The sequence below is a fragment of the Hippocampus bargibanti genome, linkage group LG12 (assembly GCF_051943395.1).
Source record: "Hippocampus bargibanti isolate YZ-2025 linkage group LG12, ASM5194339v1, whole genome shotgun sequence".
Taxonomy (NCBI): Eukaryota; Metazoa; Chordata; class Actinopteri; order Syngnathiformes; family Syngnathidae; genus Hippocampus; species Hippocampus bargibanti.
Window position 1 is genome coordinate 6,989,127 of NC_142745.1, and position 27,866 is coordinate 7,016,992.

At 39.3% G+C, this 27,866-nt stretch overlaps 1 protein-coding gene across 1 annotated transcript; it reads left to right on the plus strand.

Annotated features, from left to right (window-relative positions):
• The first annotated feature begins 1,987 nt into the window (after positions 1 to 1,987).
• erbb3a (erb-b2 receptor tyrosine kinase 3a) lies at positions 1,988 to 26,519 on the plus strand. The gene is made up of 29 exons (XM_089010088.1): positions 1,988 to 2,283; positions 8,474 to 8,631; positions 8,983 to 9,169; positions 10,890 to 11,015; positions 12,669 to 12,734; positions 12,808 to 12,926; positions 14,275 to 14,416; positions 14,512 to 14,625; positions 14,900 to 15,017; positions 15,097 to 15,170; positions 15,263 to 15,353; positions 15,467 to 15,484; positions 16,433 to 16,650; positions 16,737 to 16,869; positions 16,978 to 17,071; positions 17,827 to 17,981; positions 18,055 to 18,108; positions 18,199 to 18,340; positions 19,871 to 19,990; positions 20,058 to 20,156; positions 20,795 to 20,980; positions 21,059 to 21,214; positions 21,305 to 21,380; positions 22,632 to 22,778; positions 22,880 to 22,977; positions 23,053 to 23,256; positions 23,889 to 23,957; positions 25,060 to 25,321; positions 25,466 to 26,519. The coding sequence occupies exons 1-29, from the start codon at positions 2,175 to 2,177 to the stop codon at positions 26,236 to 26,238; spliced, it is 4,308 nt and encodes a 1,435-aa protein (XP_088866214.1). The 5' UTR covers positions 1,988 to 2,174; the 3' UTR covers positions 26,239 to 26,519.
• Positions 26,520 to 27,866: the final 1,347 nt, after the last annotated feature.

Genomic DNA, 27,866 nt, shown 5'->3' on the forward strand with positions numbered 1-27,866 from the left:
GTTTGGAGCACGTTTATAGGCGGCAAAACAACAAGCTTGATATGAAGGTTCCAGAGTTCAGGAAGAAATTGTTTTTCTACTAGTACAGTTTTTGTACTCACAATTTAGCACACAACCAGAACAACAGGGGACACCATAGACCAATTCCAGTATGTCTGAAAAGTGATGTATAACTACATGCCCACGTTTAAAATTTACAATTCAAGGGGGGCACAAAACTTCCGAACAACAAAAAAGGTCCAAAGTAGCAAACAAAACCACGAGTAACACATGACAAGACAAAACAAACCTGACAGGATGAAACAATGACCCGACCCTGGATCGTCATGCCGGTAGTCATTTTAATTGCCACTGATTAAAACGACCAACACCGGTGCAGCTGCAGGCAGGGTCCTACAGTTTTACTCGTTGGTCGCAAACTGAAACAAACTGACAGTGTTTTATTGAAAAATTAATACCTGGATATGTAATTATTATTTTATTTGATATGTTTATATTTTTCCTTTACTTCAAGATGCTACCACGAGAGTGGCTGCCTTTACAGCGACTCCTGTATTTTGTTTTTACTGCTGTGAAATGTAAATTTCTTTACCGTGAGACAAATAAAAGACCATCTAATCTAATATTATAGCAGACATGTTTGAGTAAGATCCTGACATTTGTCCTCTCAGGGTGCCACGTATGCCAACACGAGACAGTGCCTCAGACTGTCGAAGTGCAAGGAGGTGAAATCACCAAATACTCCTAGTAATCTTCAGGCCTTCTGTATGAAGGAGTGGAAGGTTCAAAGTCCAACCAAAGCACCTTAAACAAAGATTATGAGCTGGTTGTGAATTATTATGTATACACACACTAGGTCAATGTGATTTTTCACTTTTGCCTTTCAATTTTGTGCAATGAAGGCTGGCTCACCCCCTGTGACAGAGCTGACAAAACCACAGAATGCAAACTCCACACAGGGCAGCTGGAATTGAACCCGTTACCTGTGTACTTAGAGGTAAACACGCGAACCACTGCACCACTAGGCCGCCATGATAGTAATTTCCTCATGTATTAAGTTTTAAACGACTGTTAAATGTAATAGAAGAACACAGTCGTCTTGTTCGTGTGATGCCTCTCAAGACGGGCGGTACTGTAACACTTCTGTGTGTGTGTCATTGTTAGTCACCTATGACAAAGTTAGAATAGAAAACCAAACCCTATTTCACATCGACTTTTATGATTATTGTAATGACCTTTGTCTTTTTTGGTTGATTGGAGCACGCGTCACACATTTCCTGCAAATTTTGCTCGGACAACAGATGAATTTTGCTCGTTCAAAAATGACCAGTAGCTTGTGTTGTTGCTGGTTTGAGTGTTTTGTAAAACGTGTCTCACATGTCATTGACCACAGTCACAATGAGAAATGTTGGTAACTGCTAATATAAAGAGATTATTTTAGTTTACATTTGGAAAGATTTAGCATTAGTTTTAGTGTTTCTTAAATGCAGGATTAAAAGTCTATTGTGTTTCAAATTTCCATTTACAGAATATAGTTTTGAAAAGTGGGCTATAACAATAATACAAATATATAAATGAATCAAATTTGGTCGACTATTACCCCAGTGAAGAGGTGCGGGGTTTTTCTCTGGGTACTCCGGGTTCCTCCCACATTCCAAAAACATGTATGGCAGTCTTTTTGAACATTCTAAATCGTGAGTATGAATGTTTGTTCGTGCGCAACCGATTCAAAGTGTCTCCTGCCTATTGCCAGCATGCCTGCGACCCTCGTGAGGATACAGGGATTAGAAAATGCAGGAATTAATGTTTTACGAGAATAATTTGCATAACATTTAAATGTTCCACTCGTGGTCTAATTCATTCGTGTATTCCAAGATGTTTCCAAGGTTTCCAGTTTTGCAAGTTGTTGTGTGCGTGTGCGTGCTCTATTCACACTGGTCCCTCCCATTCAAATCGGAGCAAGGGAGTAAAAAGTCGCTCCAGTCTCTGATTGGCCTCTAGCGAAGCTCCAATCACTGCTTCACTCATTTCCACTTCTCACTATGAGCTGGAGACGGGATCTACTACCATCGTGACGGGATCTACTTCTGTTGATACTCTAAATGAACTTTTGGGACTTTTTTCATTGGTTTCATGGGATAGTAATGCTGCTTCGGAACGGCGTCACATTTTGAATGAGGATGACCACGCTTGGGAGGAAAAGCCAACAGGTGCGGTATGTCCCGCTGCTCTTGCTCCAGATATGCTTAGTTCTGCAACTCTGCAGTGCCCAGACACAAGGAGGTAAGCTCCCGCGTGCACACATACACACACAATCTAAAGTTTTTTTTTTACGTATTAGCTTCGTAATGCGATGTACTATGTCGGGAAAAAAACACCTGTCCCGCTGTACAATCACAACCTGCTCTGCAAACTTCAAAACCTGTTTGCAATGAGTCACCTGCACCCCTCCCACAACTCTGTGGGGCGAAGCGTTATCTCACTTGTCACTCTTTTACGATTCTGGAACGCACATAGAGTTGGCCAACTCATTTCAACACCCTGAAAACTCGCAGTGGTTCTACGTGTTTTTGTTTAAGTTTCGACACCTTAGGAATGAAAACAATTTGCATTAATTTTTGACATTTGTGGAATAAATTGAATAGTAGGCCAGGTAACAGATGGATAGGTACCTAGCCAGTGAGCTAGCTTAGCGAGCTAACTAGCAAGACATTTTTTTTCTGCTGACATGAATTTTACATTTTAATAATAATACATTTAATTTATAAGCGCCTTTCAATATAAAAAAGACACGAATCAACCACTGTAAAACATGTGATACTATACATTAAATGAAAAAAAACACAACAATTATAAAATATACATGAATCAACATTGAAAAAAATACACGAATCAACATTTATAGAATATGTGATACTATACATTAAAAGGAAAAAAAATCAAAACCATTAATTATAATAATATAGTAATACAATTTGTATTCTTATTGCTACTTCAAAAAGATAAATAACTAAATGTGATAATTTCTGTGTTTGTGGGCTAACAAATAGAAACATCTATTTATTTCTCATTTGCCACTTTTGAACTTACTGTCACTCGCTTTACAAAGAACAAAACACAATGAGTTCAAATGGCACAAGTGATACATTGTATCACGCCAAATTGCCCCAAAGGAAGTCCACAGCGTGACGTCACCATCACTAAGTGTTGTTGTGATTTGAATCCAAGGGAGACTCTGTGAACTATGACCCTACCTACTTGTTACTGTCACCCGCGACTTGAGACAACAGTGGCGAGCGGGACTGAGAAAAACAATGTGGTCAAAACAACATTAATCATCTCATCATCAGAATGTGGCAGATGATGTTCAAATGTCAAGGAACAACAACAATGCCTCTCGCGTGTGACCTCAGCTTCATGTTTCAAAAAAAAAAAAACATTAATGACAACATAGGAACTCACATCATTTAAATACATCTGAAGGTTAATGTCATTGAGGCCAAAGTTCTCTGGGTCTATTATTAAACTAGAATTTTACTGTGCAGTAAACAGCCCTTGAGCTTTTTTTCTTTTTTTAAATCAGAATCAGAAAACCCCTATTCGTCCCACAATGGGGAAATTTGCAGTCCACAGGTGCGATTTGAAATTATCACGTCCAGCACGTGAGGATAAAGTGGTTCAGAAAATGGATGGTGGATGTTTTGTATCAAGCTGGCATTTATGAGTATTTACGACAAGGCAATTTGTTTTATTTCTCATATCTTGCTTTATGACAGCACGTTGACCTCATGCTTAGCAGGTGTGCCTCACAATTAGGAGTTTCTAGGTTTTCACTCAATATAATACAGTACATCCTGATTTATATAGAGCTGTGACAACAGCTGAAGCTGTAACAAACAAAACAATTACTGCAATGTAAAATAATAAACACATCACATAAAATATAGACAATCTCAACTATTTCCTGTGTTAGTTTAGTGGAATACTAAATTCAAGCAATTAGAACTCACAGAAACTATATTTTAGAGTTACAAAACTAACTAATCACACTATTATTGTGGTGTAAATGCCCTTTGTTTTTGTCTGTGTTGATTAATTTTAGACATGAGTGTACAGTTCAATTTGTGTTTATTTATTATTTATTTGTTTATTCATTTATTTTATGTGTTTATATTTATATTATTTGTCTACTTAGAAAATTGGGCATTTAGTTTAGTAAATGCTCAATCGTGCACAGCGAGCGTTTGCATTAAAAATCTGGAATTGACCTGTGCCCGAAAAAGAGCTACTCCTGTGTTTGCCACGGGAATGGAATGTACCATTGCCTCACCTTGGCAGATTGTATTTGTGTGTTGTTTATATTTTCAGTTCCAAAGATGTGCACTTAGTAGGGCGCAGTTAATTGTTTCGTGCTTGAGTTTCCATTCGTCACAAATTCAAAACATGTCCTCCTCAACAACAAAATGGCACACAGTAGAAAAATACGTTAGTTGAGCATTTTCATCATGCGAGTGCCAAATAGCTATGATCTATTTAAGCTTATGCTTATATATCTTTAACCTCTATTTTACCTGGAAAACCAATCTATTATTTTAGCATACAGTATCCAAGTATTGCCTGATTTATGTTATGAAGCAATTATGTCACGGTTTGCAAGGTGGTGATGGCGGGTGCGGATCCCAAAAAGCAGGCAGGAGGGAGCAAGAGGTTGTATTTGAGAAATTGTATTAAAATAAAGTCAGCAGGAACAAAATGTAAAATATCTAAATCATCTGAATGGAAAAAAATACAAAGTATCAAAAGAAAACCAAAATTAAAAATCCACCAAGATTAAACAAACACATGCACTGCACACAGTTCATACAATTGCATCCAACAGCATACAATGTGTTCAACAGCATTCAATGACATTTAACAATTACCCGACACCGAATGGTCGTGCCAGGTGTCCTTTTGAGTGTGACTGATTGGAAACGACCGGCACCTGTGCAGGTGCAGGCGGGGCCGACAGCGCCAACCAGATCATGACAAATTAAGCCTTGTTTCTCTTCATCTGCCACCTGTGCCTTTGTGTGCTATGTACATTACGGATTAATAATAATACATTTCATTTATAAGGCCTTTCAAGACTCTCAAGTTCGCTTTACAGTCACAGGATAAGTTTTTGTATGGGTGAGCAGCAGCCACACGCACCAGCATTCACTCAACCCGGAAGTAACAAATAGATAAAAAGCTAGCTAGCTAGCTATATAGCTTATAGATAGCTAGCTAGATTGCTAACTAGCCAGCTAGATAGCAAATAGATGAGAGGGAAAAAACCTAGTAGTTGTTCCTTCAGTTAACTGGCAAAATACACTTGTCGTACGTTGCCATGCAGGACAACTCTAGGCAAACAAATCAGGTTGCAGTGTGGTGAACTGCCTTTTTAGTACATAGGTGTCAAATTAAAGGCACAATATTATTTTCTGTGGCTCAATAAGCAAACGTAAATGTATTGCTAGCAAAGCTAAATCAAACAGTTCCACAAGCACTTACATGTTACCAAATTTCTTCATAATATAAATTAGACATTACTTGTATAATGCATACCAAAATATCAGATTGGTTTTCCAGGTTTGGAAAAAAAATGGTGGTTCTCAGTTTTGCTATTCAACGTGTTGAGGCGCAAAATGCAAAATTTGGCTTGGAAACTGTGATATGAAACCGCTTGTTTTAAATCTTGCTATCGCTTCTTTGGAAAAAAAAGTAGAATCTCTTTGAGGTGAGGAGTTCATTCTTTGAAAATGACGCTGTGCAACTCTTTGAGGCACAGTCTCTCTCAGAATGGAGGAGGTCCTTGGTTTACAATGGAGAGCCGTTTCTATGGTGATCTATCTAACCAGGATTTGTACAAGCATGTTATCTATTAATCACACCAAAGCATCCAATAAGTGATATTTCCAGTAAATAATTGGTTTAAAAACTCATAATCCAAAAATATCACACAATACATTGAAAAATATATCAGAAAGCTTGCTCATGCACCTTATAGATGATAAATTGTGTTTATCTCAAGATCAAAAATCAAACATAGGTTACAACAAGCTATTTCAGCTCAACAATGATTCATTAAAGCAAATAGTTGTTGCCCCTGTTGCCAAACTTTGTGCAACTTCGTGACTGACGGCATAAATTGACTTGTTTCAATTATAAGTCGCTGAGAATTTCCGTTTGTTTGTGCTCACTGTGTGACAGCATAGCACTAAACGGCGCCTACGCTCAGTTGTATGTGCATGTGAATTTGTTCATCGAGCAGTAATCTCTCATCGCTCCGTGCCAAGTTTCTGTTTGCTTCACTCATTGTCTCAAGCGATTTACCCAGGCTGTCATCGCCTCCTCCTCAATGTAGCTCTACTCCTTCCTGCTTTTTTTTTTCTTCTCATAACTGGAATCTGGGTAATGATAATGCGCAAACCCGATCTGTGGTGTGTTGGTTTACAGTGCAACTCTGAGGACAATGGCATCCCTTTTTTCACGACATCCACTGGCTCACGAAGGTTAGCGATGGACTGAGCCGACACAGAGTCGAGTATCAGCACAGGCGCACAGAGGTCGGCTGTGCGACACTGATGTGCTACAATATCTACATTTTTGAAAAAGGGGGCCATTGTTTATCTGTGTGCGTGTTGACTCTAATCCCTCCACCCCATTCCTTTCTTTCTTGCCCGCCATTCATCTAACAGGGCTGAAAGTCGTCCTTTGATATAAAAAAAATTCAGCCTGTTGACATTTTCAGCCTCCCCCAGTTGCGGTCTGTGCATTGTTTGCATGGTGCGTATCCATGTGCGTCTCAACGCGGTTAATAATAATAATAATAATAATAATAATAATAATAATAATAATAATAATAATAATAATAATAATAATACATTACATTTTAAGCGCCTTTCAAAGCTCTCAAGGACACTTTACAGTCACAGACAAGCATAGGTACTATAATAAATAAAATACAATCACAAATAGAATGCAATAAATAAAATACATAAATAGAAACAAGAGACAGCTACACAGAAACTGCAAATTTAAATAGGTGGGTTTTGAGATGGGAAAACATACCATCATACATGCATGCATGCATATATATATATGGATGGATTATAGCTAGCTAGCATGATAGCTATTAAGTTGACTATTTCACACAATTTAGGGTTATTTTTGACAAAACAGTGTATTTTTATGCTAACATTTAACTTCTACTGCTACTGTTTGTTCAGAACAAGATAAATAAATACCTGAAGACAAAGTAACTCTGTTAATTAGCTTCGCAAAAGATATCAAGATAATTCCACATGGAGACATACGAATACGAGAAGGTGGGTGACCAGGTTGTAAATGGTTCGGATTGCATCAAGATTCAGACATTTATTTACACACAATTAGTTCCTCGAAGGAAAAACGCATACAGTCGGTTTGACGCCTCCACCTTTCGCTATTGTTCTTAATTAGACAAACCGGAGTCGCTTTGGAAAGTACTGTACTGTCATGCCAAGTGATGAGCAAAATTGAATACACACGTTCCATTACACTCTCTGTATTTACAAATTGATATCTGTACTCTGTGCTCCTTACTTCGTCAAAACAAGCTGAATATTTCATTTTTCAATGTCTGGGGTACAATGTAAAAAATAGATGTTAAGTCAACACATTATTTTTGGAACAAAGCACACACTGTAATTGTTTGGTGAAGTGATGGGATAACCCAAAATTTTACATATTCACATTAACTGATATAAAAAGAGACCTCAAATAATGAGTTTTCATCAGACAGTTTTGTGTGCTTTTTGATGCTATGACATTTGGGCAGCAGCCACGTGTTGAGACTCAATGAATGAATGAACCCCTTACCCCCCTTAGCACAGAGGAAAGGCCTTGTGTTGTGTTTGCTTGTCACAGTCACACCCCTTTATATACAGGCCTTGTTGCAACAAATCCATTCATAGTGCACATGCATGCAGCTTTGGCTTGTTTCCCACATTTGGACTTAGTGACTCACTTGAGTGTGTTTTTTTTTCATACGTTGTCAATTTGTCATCCAGAAGGTCACTGCGGAACATTAATCATGGTGATTGATATTGGAGAAGCATGATAAAATAGCGGCCAGATAATAGTTGGACATCTCAAACCAATGTACTATATTTTATTAGGCAATATATTTTTTTTTGCGTGGAATATATGCATTAATAGTAGACTAAAAGAACAGACATAGCGACTTTTTTTTACCATCATCTATATTACACCTATTATAACTGTTACCATTAACATGGAAATATGTCACCATTTTTATCATTGCTCCTTTGTTGACATCATAAAGAAAATAGTAACTCCTGATCAAAACTAGAACCAATAATGATAGAATTGTTTGTGGCCACAATTGGAATTAAAAGGAACTGTATTTGTAATCTCGAATCATCATTTTTCTCTTTTTTTCCCCCAGTGGTAGTTTGTAGCGGCACCCAAAATGCTCTGAGCACAACGGGAAATTCCGAGATCCAGTATAACTTGATGCGGGAAAGGTACACCGGCTGTGAGATCGTCATGGGCAACCTTGAGATCACCATGATGGAACACACCAGAGATTTTTCCTTCCTGCAGGTGAGCCACTGAAAAGGAAAAAGACGAATGGGACACATTATGAGATAGACTCTAAAGGGGTTCATTGAACTTTTTTTTTACGTTTATAAAAATCTGGTTTAAAATTAGGTTATCTTTCAAGATTGTATTTTTTTTCTCATAACCCTTGATGCAGGCCTGTTTTAATTGTACTATTAGAATATATAGCATACAAATAAAAAATGTCAACCAAGAAAAAAAATGGACCCCAGATTTTGTGCACATATCCACAATGTTGTGACCATAAATTGTCAGCAAATATGTTACAGTTTGATTTATTAAGAGCCCAATTCTGGGCAAAATCACAAATATTACCCTTTAAATCCCTTGCAGTCAATCAGGGAGGTGACAGGCTACATCCTGTTTGCCATCAACGAGTTCAGCCGCTTGCCGTTGGACCACCTTCGTGTCATCAGGGGGACCACCTTATACGAGGACCAGTATGCCTTGGCTGTGATGGTCAACTACCAGAAGGACGGCCAGCACGGCCTGCAGGAACTGGGCCTTACACACCTCACAGGTACTGATTTTGAATGAAATGTGAGCATTAGTAGCAGAGTTATTATATCGATATGTCTTGTTGTTGAATATGCCTAATTAGCATGGCCTTCTTTACACATAAAACGTTTGATTTATGTTACAATTGACATGTTTCAGTGTACATTATATGTTAACATGAAAAGCAAGGGTGTCAAACTCATCTTTTGCTGCGGGCCATAATGTAGTTACGGTTTCCTGTCGAGGGCCATTATGAATTTGGGGAACCAATTGAATGTTTCATCCCTTCCACATATTACATAGAGAGTGCACAACACATTAATGAATAACTAGTTTTCAAATCTGAAGTCTAGAATAATGACTGTTATTGTGGTTTACGTGGGACAATTTGAAGTTTTTGTTGGACTTTAGCAAACATCATTTTACACAGATTTTTGCTTTGGCGGGCAAAATAAAATGATGTGATGGACCAGATTTGGCCCCCGGGCCTTGACTTTGACACCTGTGGTATAAAGGATATTTTACAGTGTTTCTTTTGGTGTATTTTTAACTATGTGAGAATGCACAGTTTATTTTTGAAGAGTAGCGTATGTATAAGTTTGTGTAGCTTCGCTAGCAAGATTTGAATATAACCTCACTTTGCTAATCCCGCCCGCCCTCGATTCAAAACCACCGTGACGTGCACGAACACAATTCTCTAACGTGACTATTCATGATGGCATGCGATGAGGAAGGTGCATAGTTGTGATAGCTAGTCACGAATGACCGAAAAAAACAGCGATGACAACATTAAGATAGCATTCGCACTGTAAATATGCTGATGTTAGCGATGGCTGCTACGTTGCAAGTGTTTTTTTTCATATTTTTGTTAAACAACAGTGTGTTTTTATGTCTGTCAATGTTATCAGTTTGAAATTGTATTTTGGAATGTAAAATCAAATATCAAAAATCAGAAGTGGATGTTCCAGCATACTTTCAGCATTGCCTGTTCTTCAAAATGGTGGTTTCTTAAGATAAGGCCAGAGGTAGATGTTTCATTTATTGATTCATGTTACTGATGATTTTCTACTACTGTCAGGTTTATACACAGTTTTAACAAATATGACAATTTTTAAAAATTGATAACTCCCCCCAAAATGTTCTGTTAGAATACACAGTACAGTATACAATGTGTATGAAGTCTATGTTTCATAATGTATATGTTTATTGGATGGGTTTAAGGGCATCCATTAAGATGTATATTATTATTTAGTTTACTCTGTCAGAATGTAGATGGTTCATTTCACAGTACAGTACTTTTAATTTATGTTTAGGCTCACTCTATGTAGTTCAGTGTGTGTTCAAGAGTATTACTGTGAGTTGAAAAAGTACGTTTTGGTGTGCAGTAAAAAGCACCGTTAAAGTCTGTTAAAGTATTGTATGCTTACAGTAAGTGTAGGCGGCCGTGCAGATAAGAGGCTGCTTGTTGGAGCCCCACACATTGCCACGCCTTCAGCATACCTGTCGTTGAACAGCATTAGTATGTGCGTATGTGTGTGTCGACTGTGTATTGTATTTGGTGAGGTCACAGCAATACCTTGAATATGCCTTTCAACCGCATGCGAAACATGAGCCCTTGCCCATGATAATGTGTTTTCCAGGGCTGCATTATCAAATAATGTCTGAGGCTGATATCATTGAGTTATGGGCATGTTGCGTCTTGTTATTTGTGTCTCATTATTTACATGTAATGCCACCCACAGAAATATTGGAAGGAGGAGTCAAGATCATCCAAAATAAGTACCTGAGCTACGCCTCACAGGTCATCTGGCAGGATATTGTAAAGGATGGGGCAGCGCCTCTTGTACTGGAGGACAATGGACCTGAAAGTGAGTGAAGAGTACTCTCAAATTCAATCATCTGCAGTTTACTGGTCAACGAGGTTTGTCATGACGGTAAAAAAAATAAGATGATGTGCAGATGCCTACAGAATGGTTTGTTCCTGAATTTCAAATCAATGGTTAACTCTACCAAGGGGTAAATAAGGCTGAAGGGAAATGCAGTCGCTTGAGGGATAAAAACGTAAACACGCCTAACTGACTTCAGCTGAAGTGTATCTAAAAAGTCTACATACCCTTGTTTAAATGCTTTTGTGATATAAAAAAATGAGCCCAAGATAAAACATTTCATGACTGAACTTTATTTGGCCTTAAATAGAGGTCTTTTGATTACACCTTTGTTGAAACAGGTGGTGCAAGCTATTTTTATTCTACCTTTTAAAACGTTTCATCCCCCCCCCCCCCCTCCAGTTGAAACGTGGTGGTGGAAAATCTTGTGAAATTATCTTAGAAATTGTGATAATATTTTTGGGGGTTATCATAATAATCTGGGATTAGAATCGGGGTGTGTAGACTTTTAATAACCACTATACATTCAAACAAACATTTGCGTTGTGCACGTAAAGGAAATACAGTGATACCTTGGCTTATGAACTTAATTGGTTCCCAGACAGTGTGTAATGCAAAAAGTGTGTATCCCGAAAATTAATTTCACATAGGAAACCATTAAAATTAGAATAATCCGTTCCCACGTACCCATGAAAAAAATCATTTTCTACTTTGTAATTTTCTAAGCCTTAAAACTACACAAAATATACATTATTTTATGTATAAGAAATGTGCTGTGGTATTATAATTAATGAAATAAACTGTAGTTTATAATAAAGTCGTTTTATTTACCTTGGTGATGGTCGTTGATGGCTTGATGGAATGGAGTGTCCGGTTTCATCAGCATTAAACACTTGATGAGGAACGTAACCTTCTTCTTTCACCATCTTGAGGAATGATCTCTTGTAGGTGCTTTCTCTGTGATAATTTTGTCTAGTTCCTCATCAATTGTTTTTTGTTTAGCTGGGTTGATAGCTATTTGCATCAAGTGTACAGATGGCTTGTGCGGGTTGTTTGTGGACCCTGATTGATGGGATATTTTAACCTCGCAGTCTACACTCTGTCTTTGAACTATCAAAGTTGAAACCCTCTCACTGTTGCATGCCTCTCTCTTTAATGTTTAAACCACCCCCCCTCACTACTGCGTTCTTGACCAATCACGTGGCTTTAACCAAAGACCGCGGGCGAGGAATAGAGGACAAAAACAGTCGGCTGCCATTCTGTTGTTAGAAGAACGGGCTCGTTTGCGAACGACACATCACTAATTGAGGCAGCTCCTTGTACGAAAAAAAGTTCGTATGCCAAGGTAAAGTTCATATGCCAAGGTAAATTTTTCATAAATTTAACGTTCGTAAATCGAAAAGTTCGTAAGCCAAGGGGCTCGTAAACCGAGGTATCACTGTAGTACAAAATGCAACAGTGTGAAGAATTTAATGAATTTTGGTATCACCTCAAATCTCTAACTTAAAACATCACGGCCTCACAATGACTTTTTTAAATCTTTGCAGGAATATCTAAACGTGCTTTTTAGTTATAAAAGAACATAAGCCATTTTACTTTCTCTCATGCCTCAATACGTACTTCTGTTTGCATCAGAACCTTGCAGTGAAGCATGTGAGGACGTGCCATGTTGGGGTCCCGGAAATGACACGTGTCAGATCTGTAAGTAACAACAGCATCACTTTACTTTTTTTAATGGTTGTTTGACTGACATCTTGCCTCAAATATGCTCCAGTGACAAAGACGGTGTGCGCCCCCCAATGCAATGGCCGCTGTTTTGGCAGGAACCCGAGCGAGTGTTGTCACAATGAATGTGCGGGAGGCTGCACTGGACCCCTTGACACTGATTGCTTTGTAAGTTGTTATAATAATAATAATAATAATAATAATAATAATAATAATAATAATAATAATAATAATAATAATAATAATAGTACATTTCATTTATAAGCGCCTTTCAAAACTTTCATGGACACTTTACAGCAGAGGTTTTTCTGCGAGTGAGCAGCGGTAGCCAAATGCGCCTGCGTTTTACATGAAGCTAACTTTCTTTAACAGTTTTTGAGCGTAGTTTATATTAGCATTGACACAAAAGCATGTTGATTCACATACAACGTACAGGTGGGCGCTATGCATAAAATTTGTTTTTCTTTATCCTGAGCTAATTAGCTTTAGCTTTAACGTGGCTTTGAATTCAATAGTAAAACATTCACCCAAATTCCACATCATTTGATGTCGTTTTATCATAATGAAGTCAAATTATTGATCGGGCAAAAACAACCGTTGCCTATCCACATAGTTGGACTTAGTATGAGACAAACCGGAGATTTTGAAGGTCCACCAAATATCAATTAACTCATTCACTGCCATTCACAAATTTATTCAAAAATTGGAAATATAATGTAGAGCGCCATTCCCGAATTTGTTCGGGTTTTGGTTTTTCTTTTTTGGGTGTCGATAAAGCGCTGGCTATGGCTTCTGGCAATCTTTTTTCCTTTCCACATGGGGCATCATTTTCCATGTTAGCGCTTTGTACCCGCTTCAGCTGTTGTCAAAGCCCTCTATAAACCAATATGTATGTGTGTTGCATTGAATTTTGGACAGCCACCCTCATTTCAAGCTCATATAACTCCAGACCCATATAACTTAGGAATTAACTTTTTTTCTGATGAAAGTAAAGAGTCTAAGGTTTCTTACTCTGCATTGAATGTTTATGTAGTCCTAAAACTCAATATTCTGTGGGTCCTGGAATTCGAGTGACAATGACAAAAACTATGGCACTGGAGTAGACACATTTTTCCACGTGAATGAGTTAAATGCTAAGAATCACAAGATGAGGTCACCCCCTGTCTTCTCATTCAATATTCCATCTTTTTACATGATTCAGGAAAAGAATAGAAATGAGCAACACAAACTTTCCGGCGCATTGGAAGGAAAATTACAGTGTGGAGATGTATGTACAGTACTAAAAAGTGGCACGAGAGTTGCTTTTCAACATTAATATATGAATACTCACTGCGACTAAATGCTAAAACTATATTAAATATTGATTACTGTTCTTATCAATGACATTCAAGGTACTGAAATTATTGATTTGTTAAAAAAAAAAACGAAATAACATTTGAGGACTCTTAGCACTTTTTTTGTCACCAATTCACACCTTTTCAAATGTCTAATTTTAGTCATCTGTCCCGTTTTGCAGGCTTGTCGAAACTTCAACAACTCAGGTTCCTGCGTTCCTCAATGTCCTCAGACGGTGATCTACAACAAGCACACCTTCAAACTCGAACCCAATCCCGATGCAAAGTACCAGTATGGCTCCATCTGTGTGTCCCAGTGTCCCAGTGAGTCTGAAGCAATTATCGGTCTACTACTATTTGTAATGCATTTGTGCCGTTTGTCTCTTAAGATGACATGTTGTATGTTTTTATTTACATAGCAAATTTTGTGGTGGATGGCAGCTCATGCGTAAGCAATTGTCCCACCCATAAAATGGAGGTGGAGAAAAACGGGGTGAAAAGGTGTGAGCTCTGTGGAGGCCTCTGTCCTAAAGGTATGCACTGCATTGAATGCTCAAAGAAGGACTGTGATGTCATTACAATTTGAGATTTTTTTGCGTTTTTCTTAAACATACAATGCTGGATACATGTAAGAAACAATCATGGAATAAATAAATAAAAAAACTCTGTTCATTGATGTGGTCCACCAAGCATTGTCAAAAAAATCTATTTGTTTACACTCTTCACTTTCTTCAACTCCCGAACTCAACAATTTTACAACTGTATTGAGCATTTGTAGTATTCCTAAAGTGAAATTGTCCCTTGTAGCCTGCCGTGGTACAGGAACTCAGAACCGACAGACAGTGGATGCTCTTAACATCGACAGTTTTATTAACTGCACAAAGATCCAAGGCAGTCTTCACTTCCTGGTGACCGGGATCCATGGGTAACAACACTCTCCGCACTATAAATGTTCATATTAGCGCTATTTGAACTTACATTTCTGTCTTTTATGCCAATCAAAGAGACGATTACAACAACATCCCAGCCCTTGAGCCTGAAAAACTGAAGATTTTCAACACGGTGCGAGAGATTACAGGTTTGTGTTTACGCAGATCTCAAGATTCTTCAATGATCGTGGACATTTTTGATTGATATGACCACTGAACACTCGCAATGTAATATTTTCAGACATCCTCAGTATCCAGTCGTGGCCTGAAAATATGACGGATCTATCCGTGTTCTCCAACCTGCAAACCATTCAAGGCAGAACACTTTACCGGTGATTTAAAAAATGTTTTTATTCTCTATCTGCAATATCAAATGACACACTTTCTAATCATATTGTATCTTGTTTTTTTTCCCTTGGTCACTCTATCCTTTCAAACTATTTAGAGGCGTGAGCTCTCGAAGGTATATTAATGTTTTCACATGGCCACATTTTTCGGGTTCTGAACTCATTCACTGCCATTCATGAATTTATTCGGGAATTGAAAATATGACATAGAGCGCCGTTTCCTAATTTGTTCGGGTTTTGTTTTGTCATGCTTGGATGCTGATAAAGTGCTGGTCAGACCTCTGGCTATTTTTTTTTCCTTCTACGAGGGGGCAGCATTTCCCTTTTTTCCATGTTAGCGCTTATTTGCAGCTTCGGCTGTTGTTAAAGCGCTATATCAACCAATATTTATGTATTGCATTGTATTTTGGACGGCCAACCCCATTTCAAGCTGAGTTAACTCCAGACCCATATAAATCAGAAATTAACTCTTTTTTTCTGATGAAAGAAGAGAGTTGAAGGTTTCTTACGCTCCATTGAATTTTTATGCAGTCCTAAAAATCAATATTCTGTGGGTCCTGGAATTCAAGTGACAATGACAAAAACCCTGATTTAATCTCATTTGGAATTTAATGTTTTTTAACTCATTCACTGTCCGACAATGTGCAAAAATGTGTCCACTCCAGTGCCAGGGTTTTTGTCATTTTCACTGAAATTGCAGAACCCACAGAATATTGAGTTTTAGGACTACATAAACATTGAATGCAGCATAAGAAGCCTTAGACTTGCTTCTTTCATCAAAAAGAGTTAATTCCTAAGTTATATGGGTCTGGAATTATCTCATCTTGAAATGGGGGCGGCTGTACAAAAGGCAAATGCTGCCCCCTTTGAGGGGAAAACATTGCCAGAGGTTTGACCAGCGCTTTATCGGCGCCCCCCTGCAAGAAAAACCAAAACCCGAACAAATTCGAGAATGGAGCTCCTCGTCATTCTTTTCAATTCTCAAATAAATTTCAGAATGGCAGTGAATGAGACAGAGAATGGTTGCCTGTCAATCATTGGAGCTCATTGCCATTCTTTTCCAGGGGCTACTCTCTGCTGGTGATGAAGATCCCGTCTTTGACATCTCTGGGCTTACGATCGCTTCAAAGAATAAATGACGGAAGCGTCTATATCACAGGAAACAAGAAACTGTGCTACCACGACACCGTCAACTGGACGCGTATCTTGACCAGCAGTTCACGCCCGCAGCGACGCCAAAAGTATATTGACATTAAGGAAAACAGGCCAAGAAATGAGTGCGGTGAGTTGGTTTGGGTCAGGGCTTGGGAAAAAAAAAACATTTTGTGACATTTTTTATTACATTTATGTCTCTGTGTTTTTGTGCAGTTGAGATGGGCCACGTGTGCGACCCTCTATGCTCATCGGAAGGCTGCTGGGGTCCAGGCCCGGATCAGTGTCTCTCCTGCAAAAAGTACAGCAGAGGAGGAACTTGTGTGCCAGACTGCATGTTTGTGACAGGGTCAGTTTTCATCCATTCATCCATAAGGTCCTTCTGACCCGATGCTGCTTATTTTGTCATCTGTGGTCTGTGGAAATATTTTGAGAGATGATTTCTATGTGAATGTAGGGAGACACGTGAGTTTGCTGATGCATCAGGAGAGTGTATGCCCTGCCACCCTGAGTGTAAAGTCCAAGATGGAAAGGAGACCTGCACGGGCCTGGTATAAAAGCTCACAAAAATGCTCACCCAAATCAATTTTTTTTTAAATATCATCATGCCTTAAACCTCCAGTATACTGCATTTGTTACTTACAGTTATGGTGTATTGAACATACGTCCCTTGTCGACTGCCCAAAGGCATCTGGGATAGGCTCCATCATAACCCTTATGAGAATAAAATTAATCTGAAAATGGATGGATGGATTTTTTTTTTGATTTTTGAACTGAATCATTATTTCACACATTCACTGCCAGACATGGCAAAATGTGTTCACTCTAGTGCCAGGGTTTTTGTCATTGTCACTAGAATTCCAGGACCCACAGAGTATTGAGTTTTAGGACTACATAAACATTCAATGCAGCGTAAAAAAACTAAATCTCTCTTCTTTCATCATAAAAAAAGAGTTAATTCCTAAATTATATGGTTCTGGAGTTATAGGAGCTTGAAATGAGGGCGGCTGTCCAATACACAATGCAATACAATCATATTGGTTTATACTGTATAGTGCTTTAACAACAGCTGAAGCTGGAACAAAGTGCTAACATGGAAACAAGGGAAATGCTGCCCCCTTGTGGAAATCGGCACCCAAACAAGAAAAAACAAAACCGAACAAATTCGGGAATGGCGCTCTACGTCATATTTTCGATTCTCGAATAAATTCGTGAATGGCAGTGAATGCATTAAGTACATTTCTTGTTCTATTTCTATATTTAAATGATATTGAAACCAAGTCCATCCGTTTGTTCATATGTGCAGGGAGCAGACGAATGTGTAGCTTGTGCCAACCAACAGGACGGCCCACATTGTGTCTCCTCATGTCCGGAGGGTGTCATGGGAGGTGAGGGGGTCATCTTCAAGTACCCGAACAAGCAAGGTCGCTGTGAGCCGTGTCACATCAACTGTACTCAAGGGTAAGTCAAACACGTGTTACTCTGTCAACTCTCTATTTGTTCGGCATTTTGCTCAAATATAATTCCTCTCTAGATGCTTTGGTCCAGGTACTGGAGGCTGTATTGGGTCTTCCAGATACATTTCTGGGTAGGATTCCCCTCACATGTGTCAGAATTTGCATTCATGTTTTACATGTCCGCAATTTGAAATCTGTATTCTCTAATTGTGTTTTCTTAGACAAGCAACCACAGGCATAGTACTGGGAGTTATCGCCATTCTGTTTGCCAGCTCCTCTATTTTCGTGCTGAGCGTTTTGTACCACAGAGGGCTTGTCATCCGCCGTAAACGAGCTATGAGGAGGTACATGGCCAGTGGGGAGGTGAGTCTTTAGTTTCAGTTTGATAATGGTTATTATATCCTGATTGGCTTATTTTTGCGGAATTCTGGTTAATACGTTGAATTTATAGTTGTTAGTCTGTCATTGCAAATGGATTATGATCAAATTTTGTGTTTGAAACTGTAGTTTATATCTCAAAAGAAGCCACAATCACCCACAAAAAGTTAGGGATTTTCCAGAGGAAATTTCAGGATGAATCTAAAATGCATTCGTGGTGAACTTAATTTGACCATCTCTAAATAATCATACATTTCATTTATAAGCCTTTTAAAACTCTCAAGGTCACTTTCCAATCACTGGGTAAGTTTCTTTCTGTGGGTGAGCAGCGACAGCAACACACGCCAGCGTTCACTCAACCCGGAAGTAACTCTAATAGAAAGCTAGCTAGCTAGCTAGCTAACGGATAGCTTATAGATAGCTAATAGATAGCCAACTAATGTTTGAATGTACATGTCCAACTCTTCATTGTGTCCGTATTTTTCTTCGGTTCTGTATTAAAACGCTGGGAGGCAAAATCCATAACAGGTTGTTAAGCCATGAATGGGCCAGTTAGTGCATTTGTTGTTTCAACTGGAATGAAGGTTAAGACAATATCACAGTCCTCGACAGTCGCCAATTCTCAGGCGTACACGACCAGTTGGAATACGCGGGCTCCCTCTGGTGGCATACTGTACAAAGAAATTACAGAATTCCATTTTGAATTATGTTGTTTTTATATTCATATATTTACGAGTATTTGGGTAATTTTGAAATATTTGTGTATTTAGAACACTTGGGGATTATTTTACTTATTTAAGTGTAAGGGTTTGCATATATCGTGGTACATTTAGGTTCCTATTAGGTAGTATTTGAGCAGTTTTATGAATTTTTACAGTATTTTTAATTTTACAGTAGGTAACCTTGAAGTAGTATGTACATACACCCGGGGTTGTTTAGGGCACATTGTACATAAACACTTTGGTCCACGATGCAACTTTAATACGGTTCGTCGTGGTGGAGAGAGCAATATTTGATGTGGTGGGACTTAAGAACCACTAGTCTCTTACTGTTGTGCATTTCAAGAACAAAAAAACAATTGACCCACAGTGTTTTGACATTACCAAGATTTAAACAGGATTTCTGTTAAAAGCATGTTTCAACAGAGGAGATAATTTGACATTTTTGCACATTTTCTTGGAGCAAACACCTGTTGTGAAATTTACCATAACGTTCCTTGTTAGAGAACATCAAATTTTGCTAAGATTAATAAAATGTGAACGGTTTGACATTAAAGGTTTGGAGAAAATCTAATTAAGTTCAGGTTATATTTACACTGATGCTTAGTGCGAATTTTCCCCATGGGACTCAAATATCAAATAATGTGATTTTTGGTTAACTATTTAACACTGATTTAACACTATTTTTGTGTTCTCTTTTTAAACAATTGGAGGATGTCCAGTGAAATTCAATGTCGTCACCTCCACCTAAGACTTTAAAAGTTTAAAATACACTTTTTTTGTTGTGTACACTCAGGGTTGTGAGCCACCTGATCCTGGTGAGAAGGGGCCCAAAGTTCACGCTCGGATCTTGAAGTCCACTGAGTTGCGTAAGATCAAGCTGCTGGGTAACGGCGTGTTTGGATCAGTTCATAAGGTAGTGAAAATGGTGTCACCCCTTGCGACTATTGAAAAGCATGTTCAAGTCTTCCTGCATTTCACAGGGTATTTGGATCCCTGAAGGAGACACGGTCAAGCTTCCGGTTGCCATAAAAACGATTCATGATCGCACTGGGCGGCAGACGTTCTTCGAAGTGACAGATGTGAGAAAGCCGAACACCGCTTATTTGAAAAAGAGAATAGCTGGGAGCTAGGCGATAAATTTAATTCAATTAACAATTCAGATTGATTTCTTAGCAATTTTTAAACAGTGTTTTTAAGGGATGAAAATTGAGAAAAAGTTGTGAATAATGTTATTGTTGTTTTTCTTTTAGTTAGCAAACTGGAAAACTCAATTAAAATCAGAATGTGTATTGAGGAAGGCTTTTGCGCTTCTGTAAGATTCAAAGCCAAACAATCATGGCCAATGCATTTTCTTCTTCTTTTCCTTTCGGCTTTTCCCTTCAAGGGGTCGCCACAGCGAATCAATGTCCTCCATCTTCAGAGGTTTGATTCGCATGTTAGTTTTGGCCAAGCTTTTACGTCGGATGCCCTTCCTTACACAACCCTCTGTATTTATCCGGGCTTGGGACCGGCACAAGAAGACACTGTCCCCTTGTGGCTACAGAACAAGCAACTACTGCATATAAACTTCATAAATATGTACATGCTGAGTAAAAGGTTCCCAAAGACAAAATGGTCATCGGCACAGCCCATTCAAAAAAAAAGCAAAACTATGCATAAATGTGCCATTAAAACTTAACGTTCAACAACCGTGACAAATTCTCAATGTCGACCACAGCACATGATGGTGATGGGAAGCTTGGACCATGTCAATGTCGTCCGGATCCTCGGTATCTGCCCTGGTGCCGACCTCCAGCTCATCACCCAACTCAACAACCAAGGTTCCCTGTTGGAGCACGTCCGAAGCAACAAGAACAAACTCAGTCCCCAGAGGCTCCTCAACTGGTGTGTGCAGATCGCAAAGGTAAAAGTCAAATGGTCTGACTGAGCATCGCTTTCCTATGCAAGACGAGACAAGGTGACATCCTCATTGTCATCTCAGGGTATGCATTACCTGGAGGAGAACAGGCTGGTCCACAGGAACCTGGCTGCCAGAAATGTGCTGTTGAAGAAAAATTACACCATTCAAATCTGCGACTACGGCATTGCCGACCTACTGTACCCTGATGACAAAAAGTATTTTTATAATGAAATCAAGGTTTGTATATTGGCTAAAACATTGATTTTCTGTTAAATAAAGATAATTGGATTATATATGCGTTGTTAAATATTTGAAATTCATTTCTAGACACCAATCAAGTGGATGGCCTTGGAGAGCATCCTGTTTCGCAGATACACTCATCAAAGTGATGTCTGGAGTTATGGTGAGTCATGTTTTCATTCTATTTGCTGTACTAATACAATATAGCAGATTGACTCTTTTACAATAATACACAAAAATGTTCTAATTCATATGTATCTGTAACTTCACAATTGTCACGTTTGCTCTCTTTGTTGCAAAGTGCTTCTTCCATTACCCGCGGCGGGCCCTTGATTTCATCGCTAGGCCTTCAGTAGGCGTACGTGTGTGGTGTGATTTACTACTAATTCCACTAGAGCAGAGGTGCCCAACCCACGGGCCGCGGACCGTTACCGGTCCGTGGGTCATTTGGTTAAATGCTTAAATACGAAAACACACACTGGGAAGCAGTGCAACAGGGGAAAAGTAATGAAAGGAATTATTTAATAAGAATTCATGGACAAAATATAATTAATATCAGTCCATGATTCAGATGTTTTTAGGCCAGCAGAGAAGGCTTTGCAGGCCTTGACAGTCCGCCACTGGTTAATCTTCATGTGTGTATTATATTATTGATCATTACCAATTGTTGAAAATGGCTTGTTCTCAATTATGAGTGAATATTAATGGTGGAACGAACATGGGGGTTTTTGTACAGTGAGACCTCAACTTACGAACTTAATTGGTTCCCAGACAGAGTGTGTAAGGCGAAAAGTGTGTATCTCAAAAAAAAATTCCCATAGGAAGCCATTAAAATGTGAATAATCCGTTCCCGGGTTTCCATAAAATATACTTTTCACCTAAATAAGCCTTAAAACTACACACAACATACCTTATTCTATGTATAATAAATGTGCTATTGTATTGTAATGAAAGAAATAGACTGCATTGTATCATAAAGTCACTTTATTTATATTTGTGATGGTCATTGATGGCTTGATGGAATGGCGTTGGACGTCGAAGGTCAAAGGGAATTGCTGTTTGGAAAGAGAGGCGCATTACATGAGGACTGTAATTAAAGAAATAAACAGTGCTGTAAATTAAGTTTTATTTACCTTTTTGATGGTCGTGGATGGCTTATGGAAGGAGAGTCACCTTCCATAAGGACTGTTGGTAACTTAACCTCTGGTGCTGTTCGGTCGCGTGTTTCCGCCGAAGATCACTCCGCCAGCCGTGGTGGGTGTGTATTATGAAAATAGTGCTTACTATAATTTTCAGAAATTTGACGTTTGTAAGATGAAAAGTTTGTAAGATAAGGTGTTTGTAAGTTGAGGTCTCACTATAATTCTTTGCTGTGCTCTTTCGATGCCACGTTAAATCTGTCTTTCATTGATAGGAGTAACAATATGGGAGATGATGTCGCACGGAGTGGAGCCGTACTCAAACATGCGCCCGCAAGAAGTTCCGGATCTGTTGGAAAAGGGGGAGCGATTATCCCAACCCCCTATTTGCACAATTGATGTGTACATGGTCATGGTCAAGTGTGAGTTTATCATCTTTAAGTTTGGTTTCTGCTTATAATTACATCCTCCTCAATATACTGTATTGGATTTGATCTTGTCAAATGTGACAACAACCTCACAGGTTGGATGATTGATGAGAACGTCCGTCCCACATTCAAAGAGCTCGCCACTGAATTTACCAGAATGGCACGAGATCCTCCTCGTTACCTGGTGATCAAGGTGAGATGGCATACGCAGTACACAGGTGGGTGTGGTCATGTTCTTTGTATCACACATTTTATTTGCCATCAACAGGAGGAGTGCAGCCAGCATGATGGCCCCTCTGATGAGTTCACCCAACGTAGCGCAGACCTAGACCATGACCTGGATGATCTCGAATTTGAGCTGGAGGACCAGCCGGAGCAAATATCATTCGAAGACCTCAACCCGCCCTCCCACTACCTGTCTCCTACTAAGTCGAGGAGCTTCAATGCTCTTTGCAGGCTGGATTCTAACAGAGTAATTCATTCCCATCTCGTTTTAAAATACAGGACGTTGGGAAAGTGTCAGAGATGTTTATTCGGACACTGTGAACAAAGGGTCGAATACAGGAAGATTGTCTTTTACTGCCGGCAGGGACGCAGCCATTCATGACTGACACCCAACCCTCTGCCAAGCTATTTATTAAGACTATATGCAAATTTAAGTGATACACGAATAAAACAAAGTCTTCTTGATTTGAATAACACGCCCCTGGACGTCCCAAGCACCAACATCCATAAACCAACAGAACATACATTTTAATGGGTAGTATTTCCATGAATTGACAGATTTGTAACCTGGCTAATGAGCTCTTCGTGTGAAGGGGTTTACCAAGTCATAAATTCCGCCCAAGGCCAGATTTCCTACCTGAGGTTGACAATTTAACAGGCTGTGTCTGTTCACCTCAGATTGACCTGAGATTTTCTGTGCTTCCATTGTGGGCCTTGTGTTCGGCCACCAAAGCATACAACAAAATGAAACTTATAAATATGATAACTTCTATTCTGTCTATTTTCTATCAGAAAGTCACTCTGCATTTATCTTTTTTTTATGAACAGACATATTCTAACGTAACTTCCTTGATCTAAATACAACTGGTGTCTCTTAAGGTGGTTCTGAGTTCACCGGGTGGTGCTGGTTATCTGCCAATGACATCAGGTGTTGACAACCCCGGACAGGTAAGAGCTTCAAAACACTGAAAGTGTGCCATGAAATCAACTACAGTAAAGTCTCGTTATATCGATATTCAAGGGAGTCCGAAAAAATATCGATATAACCGGGACTATCGATATATCCGACCCTGTTTGCATGTAATTTTCTCCGTGCGTGCATAGAAATAGTATCGATATAACCGGGACTATCGATATATCCGATATCGATATAACGAGACTTTACTGTATGTTCATAATCATCCTTAAAGGACAACCGACGCCTCTGGACAAGTTGTGTCCATAATTTGTAAAATCACTTCAAACGACTTCTACTGAGCATATTTTACAAAGATTCCACCGCATATTGCTATATTTTACGTTTTAAGACTCGCACTGAATATTCAGGAAGTCTTGTTTTCAAGTTGATGACGATCCCCACGTGACGTCACGTTTGGAACGCCCCTGACCGAGAAAGCGACACGCAATGCATTTTGCGGTACTTTTTTGGTCTGAAAACTTCGTGTTGATGGTGAAATTAGAAAGAAAACACTTAAATAACGCTATGGTGAATTGTTGTGTGTTGCACCAAGACTACTATTTGATACTAGCTGACACAAATTCCCAGTAGAGAAATCAGGCCATTTCCAACTGAGCTTGGGCGCCATCTTGTGCATTTTCTGGGACGCTACATTGGAGTCCAGATGCCTCAAAATGACTTCTTTAATCGATTGCAAACATTTATGCTTTCCAATTTGAATCATATTCATAACTGGATGAGTAACAAGAAAGCATCTTCTCCGAATCTGAAGCCATTGTTTTGATTCTCGAGCAAGGCAAGACGTCTTGGTGTGACGTCACGAACTGGGGGCGGGACTTTCTGAAACTCGCCATTTCCGGTTTCATTTTGAAGTCGTTTTTGGACACTTTAAGTCATTTTTATTGGTGTTTTTCATTTGACTAAAAATATCAGCCTGTGTGTTTTGGGTATTTTATAAAAACGTATAACGCTATAAAACGTTTTTCGGATGTCAGTTAGGAAACAAAAAAAATGGTGTCGCTTGTCTTTTAAATTACGCATTAAAAGTGTTCAAAATGCCCTTCTAATATTGCACAACTCACAATATTTCAGGCTGTGTGGCAGTCACGTTCTCGACTCAACTCTGCTCGCACTGTGTCCGAGAGTTCGGAGGGCGGCGGCACCGTCACCGAATTGGAGATGATCGAGGACTCATGCCTGACTGGGAGCCCAAAGCGTAGACGTCAGAGGCTGGACAGCGCCTATATGTCGCAGAGAGACAGTTTGTCTGGCGGGCCGCCTGAAACGCCACCCCCAGAAATGGATGAAGAGGACCAAAACGGTTATGTGCTGCCTGGAGACAGCCCGGAAAGAGGTGATGTATTTGATGTTTTTTTGTAGGAATAATAGCGTGGACTTTACAAAAAAATGAACTATACCTTTGTATTTCGATGTATCATTATAAGTGAATGATTGAGCACCTCTGCCTCTGTAAATAAATGTTCCTCTCTCTTCACAGAAACCTTGCTGTGTCCATCTCGGGTCATTCCCAGTGGGATAGGCAAGTCCCAATCGTCCGGGCTCTTGTACAACCTGAACGATGAGGAATACGAGTACATGAACAAGCAGACGCGTTTCTCGCCCCGAATTAACAGTCACCTAATGGACAACGCCCCATCTCTGAAGCCCAACAAGAAGCGTGCATCCTCCCTATCGTCAAAGATGATGGGCAGCTCAGGCGATGTCACGCCATTCATCAGGAATAATCACAACTCCAAACAGATTGCTTCTCAAGAGGTTAAATATGAGTACATGGATATCAGGTGTAGTGAGAAGGATGATGATCCTCCGGCCCACGATCCCCCTCTCCCTCCTCCATTTCCTCCTCCCATAGCTATTGGGATGACAGAACAAGAGAAGGATATAGAAGAGGAGTATGTGGAAGATAGTGATTATCATTACACTAACAAACAGCCAAAGCTGAGACAAGCTCTTCGAGAAAACAAAAAGCTAAAGATTCAGGATCGGGATGACGGCAGGTCTTATGAATACGAAGATATGCACTGCTTCGCCGCAATGAAGCCTGCAGACGCAGCAGTGTACCAGAACATGCAAACAGACAACGAGGGAGAGACAAATGGCGCCACAGCCCGTCAGTTTGGCATTGATCCTTATGTAAAAGTGCGAGCTGGAGTTGATGTCGGAGATACTGTAAGTGGAGACCGATCCTTTGACAATCCCGACTATTGGCACAGCAGGATGTTCCTCAAGCCCAAAGCAGTGCCCACATGAAGAAGGCTCATCTGCTCCATGCTTATTTCTATTCATGAAGGACATGACAAGACAGGACAGCTAAAATGTAGCCCACTTCAACTGAGCGATAAATATTATTAATGTACGCTACTGTATTCAGGATTGCCAGTGGGGCATTTACAGATATATGAGCAAGGACTGAGGACAAAAAAAAAGAACATGTAACAAGCGATATCCAGTATTTTTGTTTACAATTTGACATGAACAAAATTGTTTTTCTTTGTATATTTTCTACTTAAAATAAAACGTTTTTAATATGTTGTCTGAGTCGTGTTGTCTTAATTTTTAAACTACAAGCGTTACACTGGCTTTCTTTTCTGTTACTTAAATAAAACAAAACAAATACAATGGATCTTGGTGTTTATGTTTTCAAGCGCCTAATTTTAAGTTCCTGAGTCTTGCTGAGCTTTTTATCTGGAACTCTAGAGACCAAAGTGTATGAGTCTGTGCAACTATACTTACATTTGTGAAAAGGTTAATATGTCACGTCTTGAGTTTCATATATAAACACATATATAAAATTTGCATATGAATGTCGATTGATTATTTTCTCAATTGTAGTAATCCATCCATTCATTTTCAGACATGCCATCCAATGGTTATACAGTATTGTCCAATGATGACCCCCAAATGAGACATTATGGTAATGATGAAACCAATTACTACTTTTACTCAGAACAAGTATGGTATGTATCATGGAACCTGTTAAGTACCGTATTTTCCAGTGTATAAGGTACACTGGATTATAAGGCGCACCCCCAATAATTACATGTTTTTAAAAAGGTTTCCATGTATGGAAAACGTTTGCATTCATTATAAGACGCAACAGTTGAGGCTGGGCTTACGTTTCATACATTCCAGCAGGGACCCTGCACTACTTCTACAGTCGTTGACTGCTAACAGTAGTTGCGAGATCTGCTAATATTACTTCACACAAAAGGCGCACCAGCATAAGACGCAGGGTCATCAGAAAATGAAGGCTTTTGAAAAATCTTTAAAGGACAACCGACGTCACTTTTTTTGTTTCTTAACTGACATCAGAAAAACGTTTTATAGCATCTAAAATACCCAAAACACGCAGTATGATATTTTTATTCAAATGCAAAACACCAATAAAAATGACTTAAAGTGTCCAAAATCTGCAAAAAATTGAGCTGCGAATTGGGCATTTTCAGAAAGTCCCGCCCCCAGTTCGTGACGTCACACCAAGACGTCTTGCATTGCTGAAAAATCAAAACAATGACTTCAGATTCAGAGAATATGCTTCATTGTCCCACCTCCAGTTATGAATATGATTCAAATAGTTCTAAAGAGGAAAGCATACATGTTTGCAATCGATTAAAGAATTTATTCCATGCCATTTTGAGGCAACATTGAGGGGAGACGTCTCAACAAAAAAGAGGCACAAAATGGCGACCACGACCTCGTGCCCGAAGACAGCTGAGATAGGCTCCAGCAACCCCCGCGACCCTAATGAGGAAGAAGCGGTACGGAAAATGAGATGAGAGAAAATGGCGACCTTCTGTGGCCACCTCCGTTTCTACAGGCTGATAAATTCCTTATATGGAGCTTGGACGCCCTCTTCTGGCGGGTTTTGGGTGCAACAC

What these genes read in the sequence shown, in the direction of transcription:
- erbb3a (XM_089010088.1), top strand. Translation starts at nt 2,175, where the DNA reads ATGAGGATGACCACGCTTGGGAGGAAAAGCCAACAGGTGCGGTATGTC. An exon ending in AAATGACACGTGTCAGATCT is followed by an intron (nt 12,735 to 12,807) that starts GTAAGTAACAAC and finishes AATATGCTCCAG; the next exon opens with TGACAAAGACGGTGTGCGCC. An exon ending in CTGTGTGTCCCAGTGTCCCA is followed by an intron (nt 14,417 to 14,511) that starts GTGAGTCTGAAG and finishes TTATTTACATAG; the next exon opens with CAAATTTTGTGGTGGATGGC.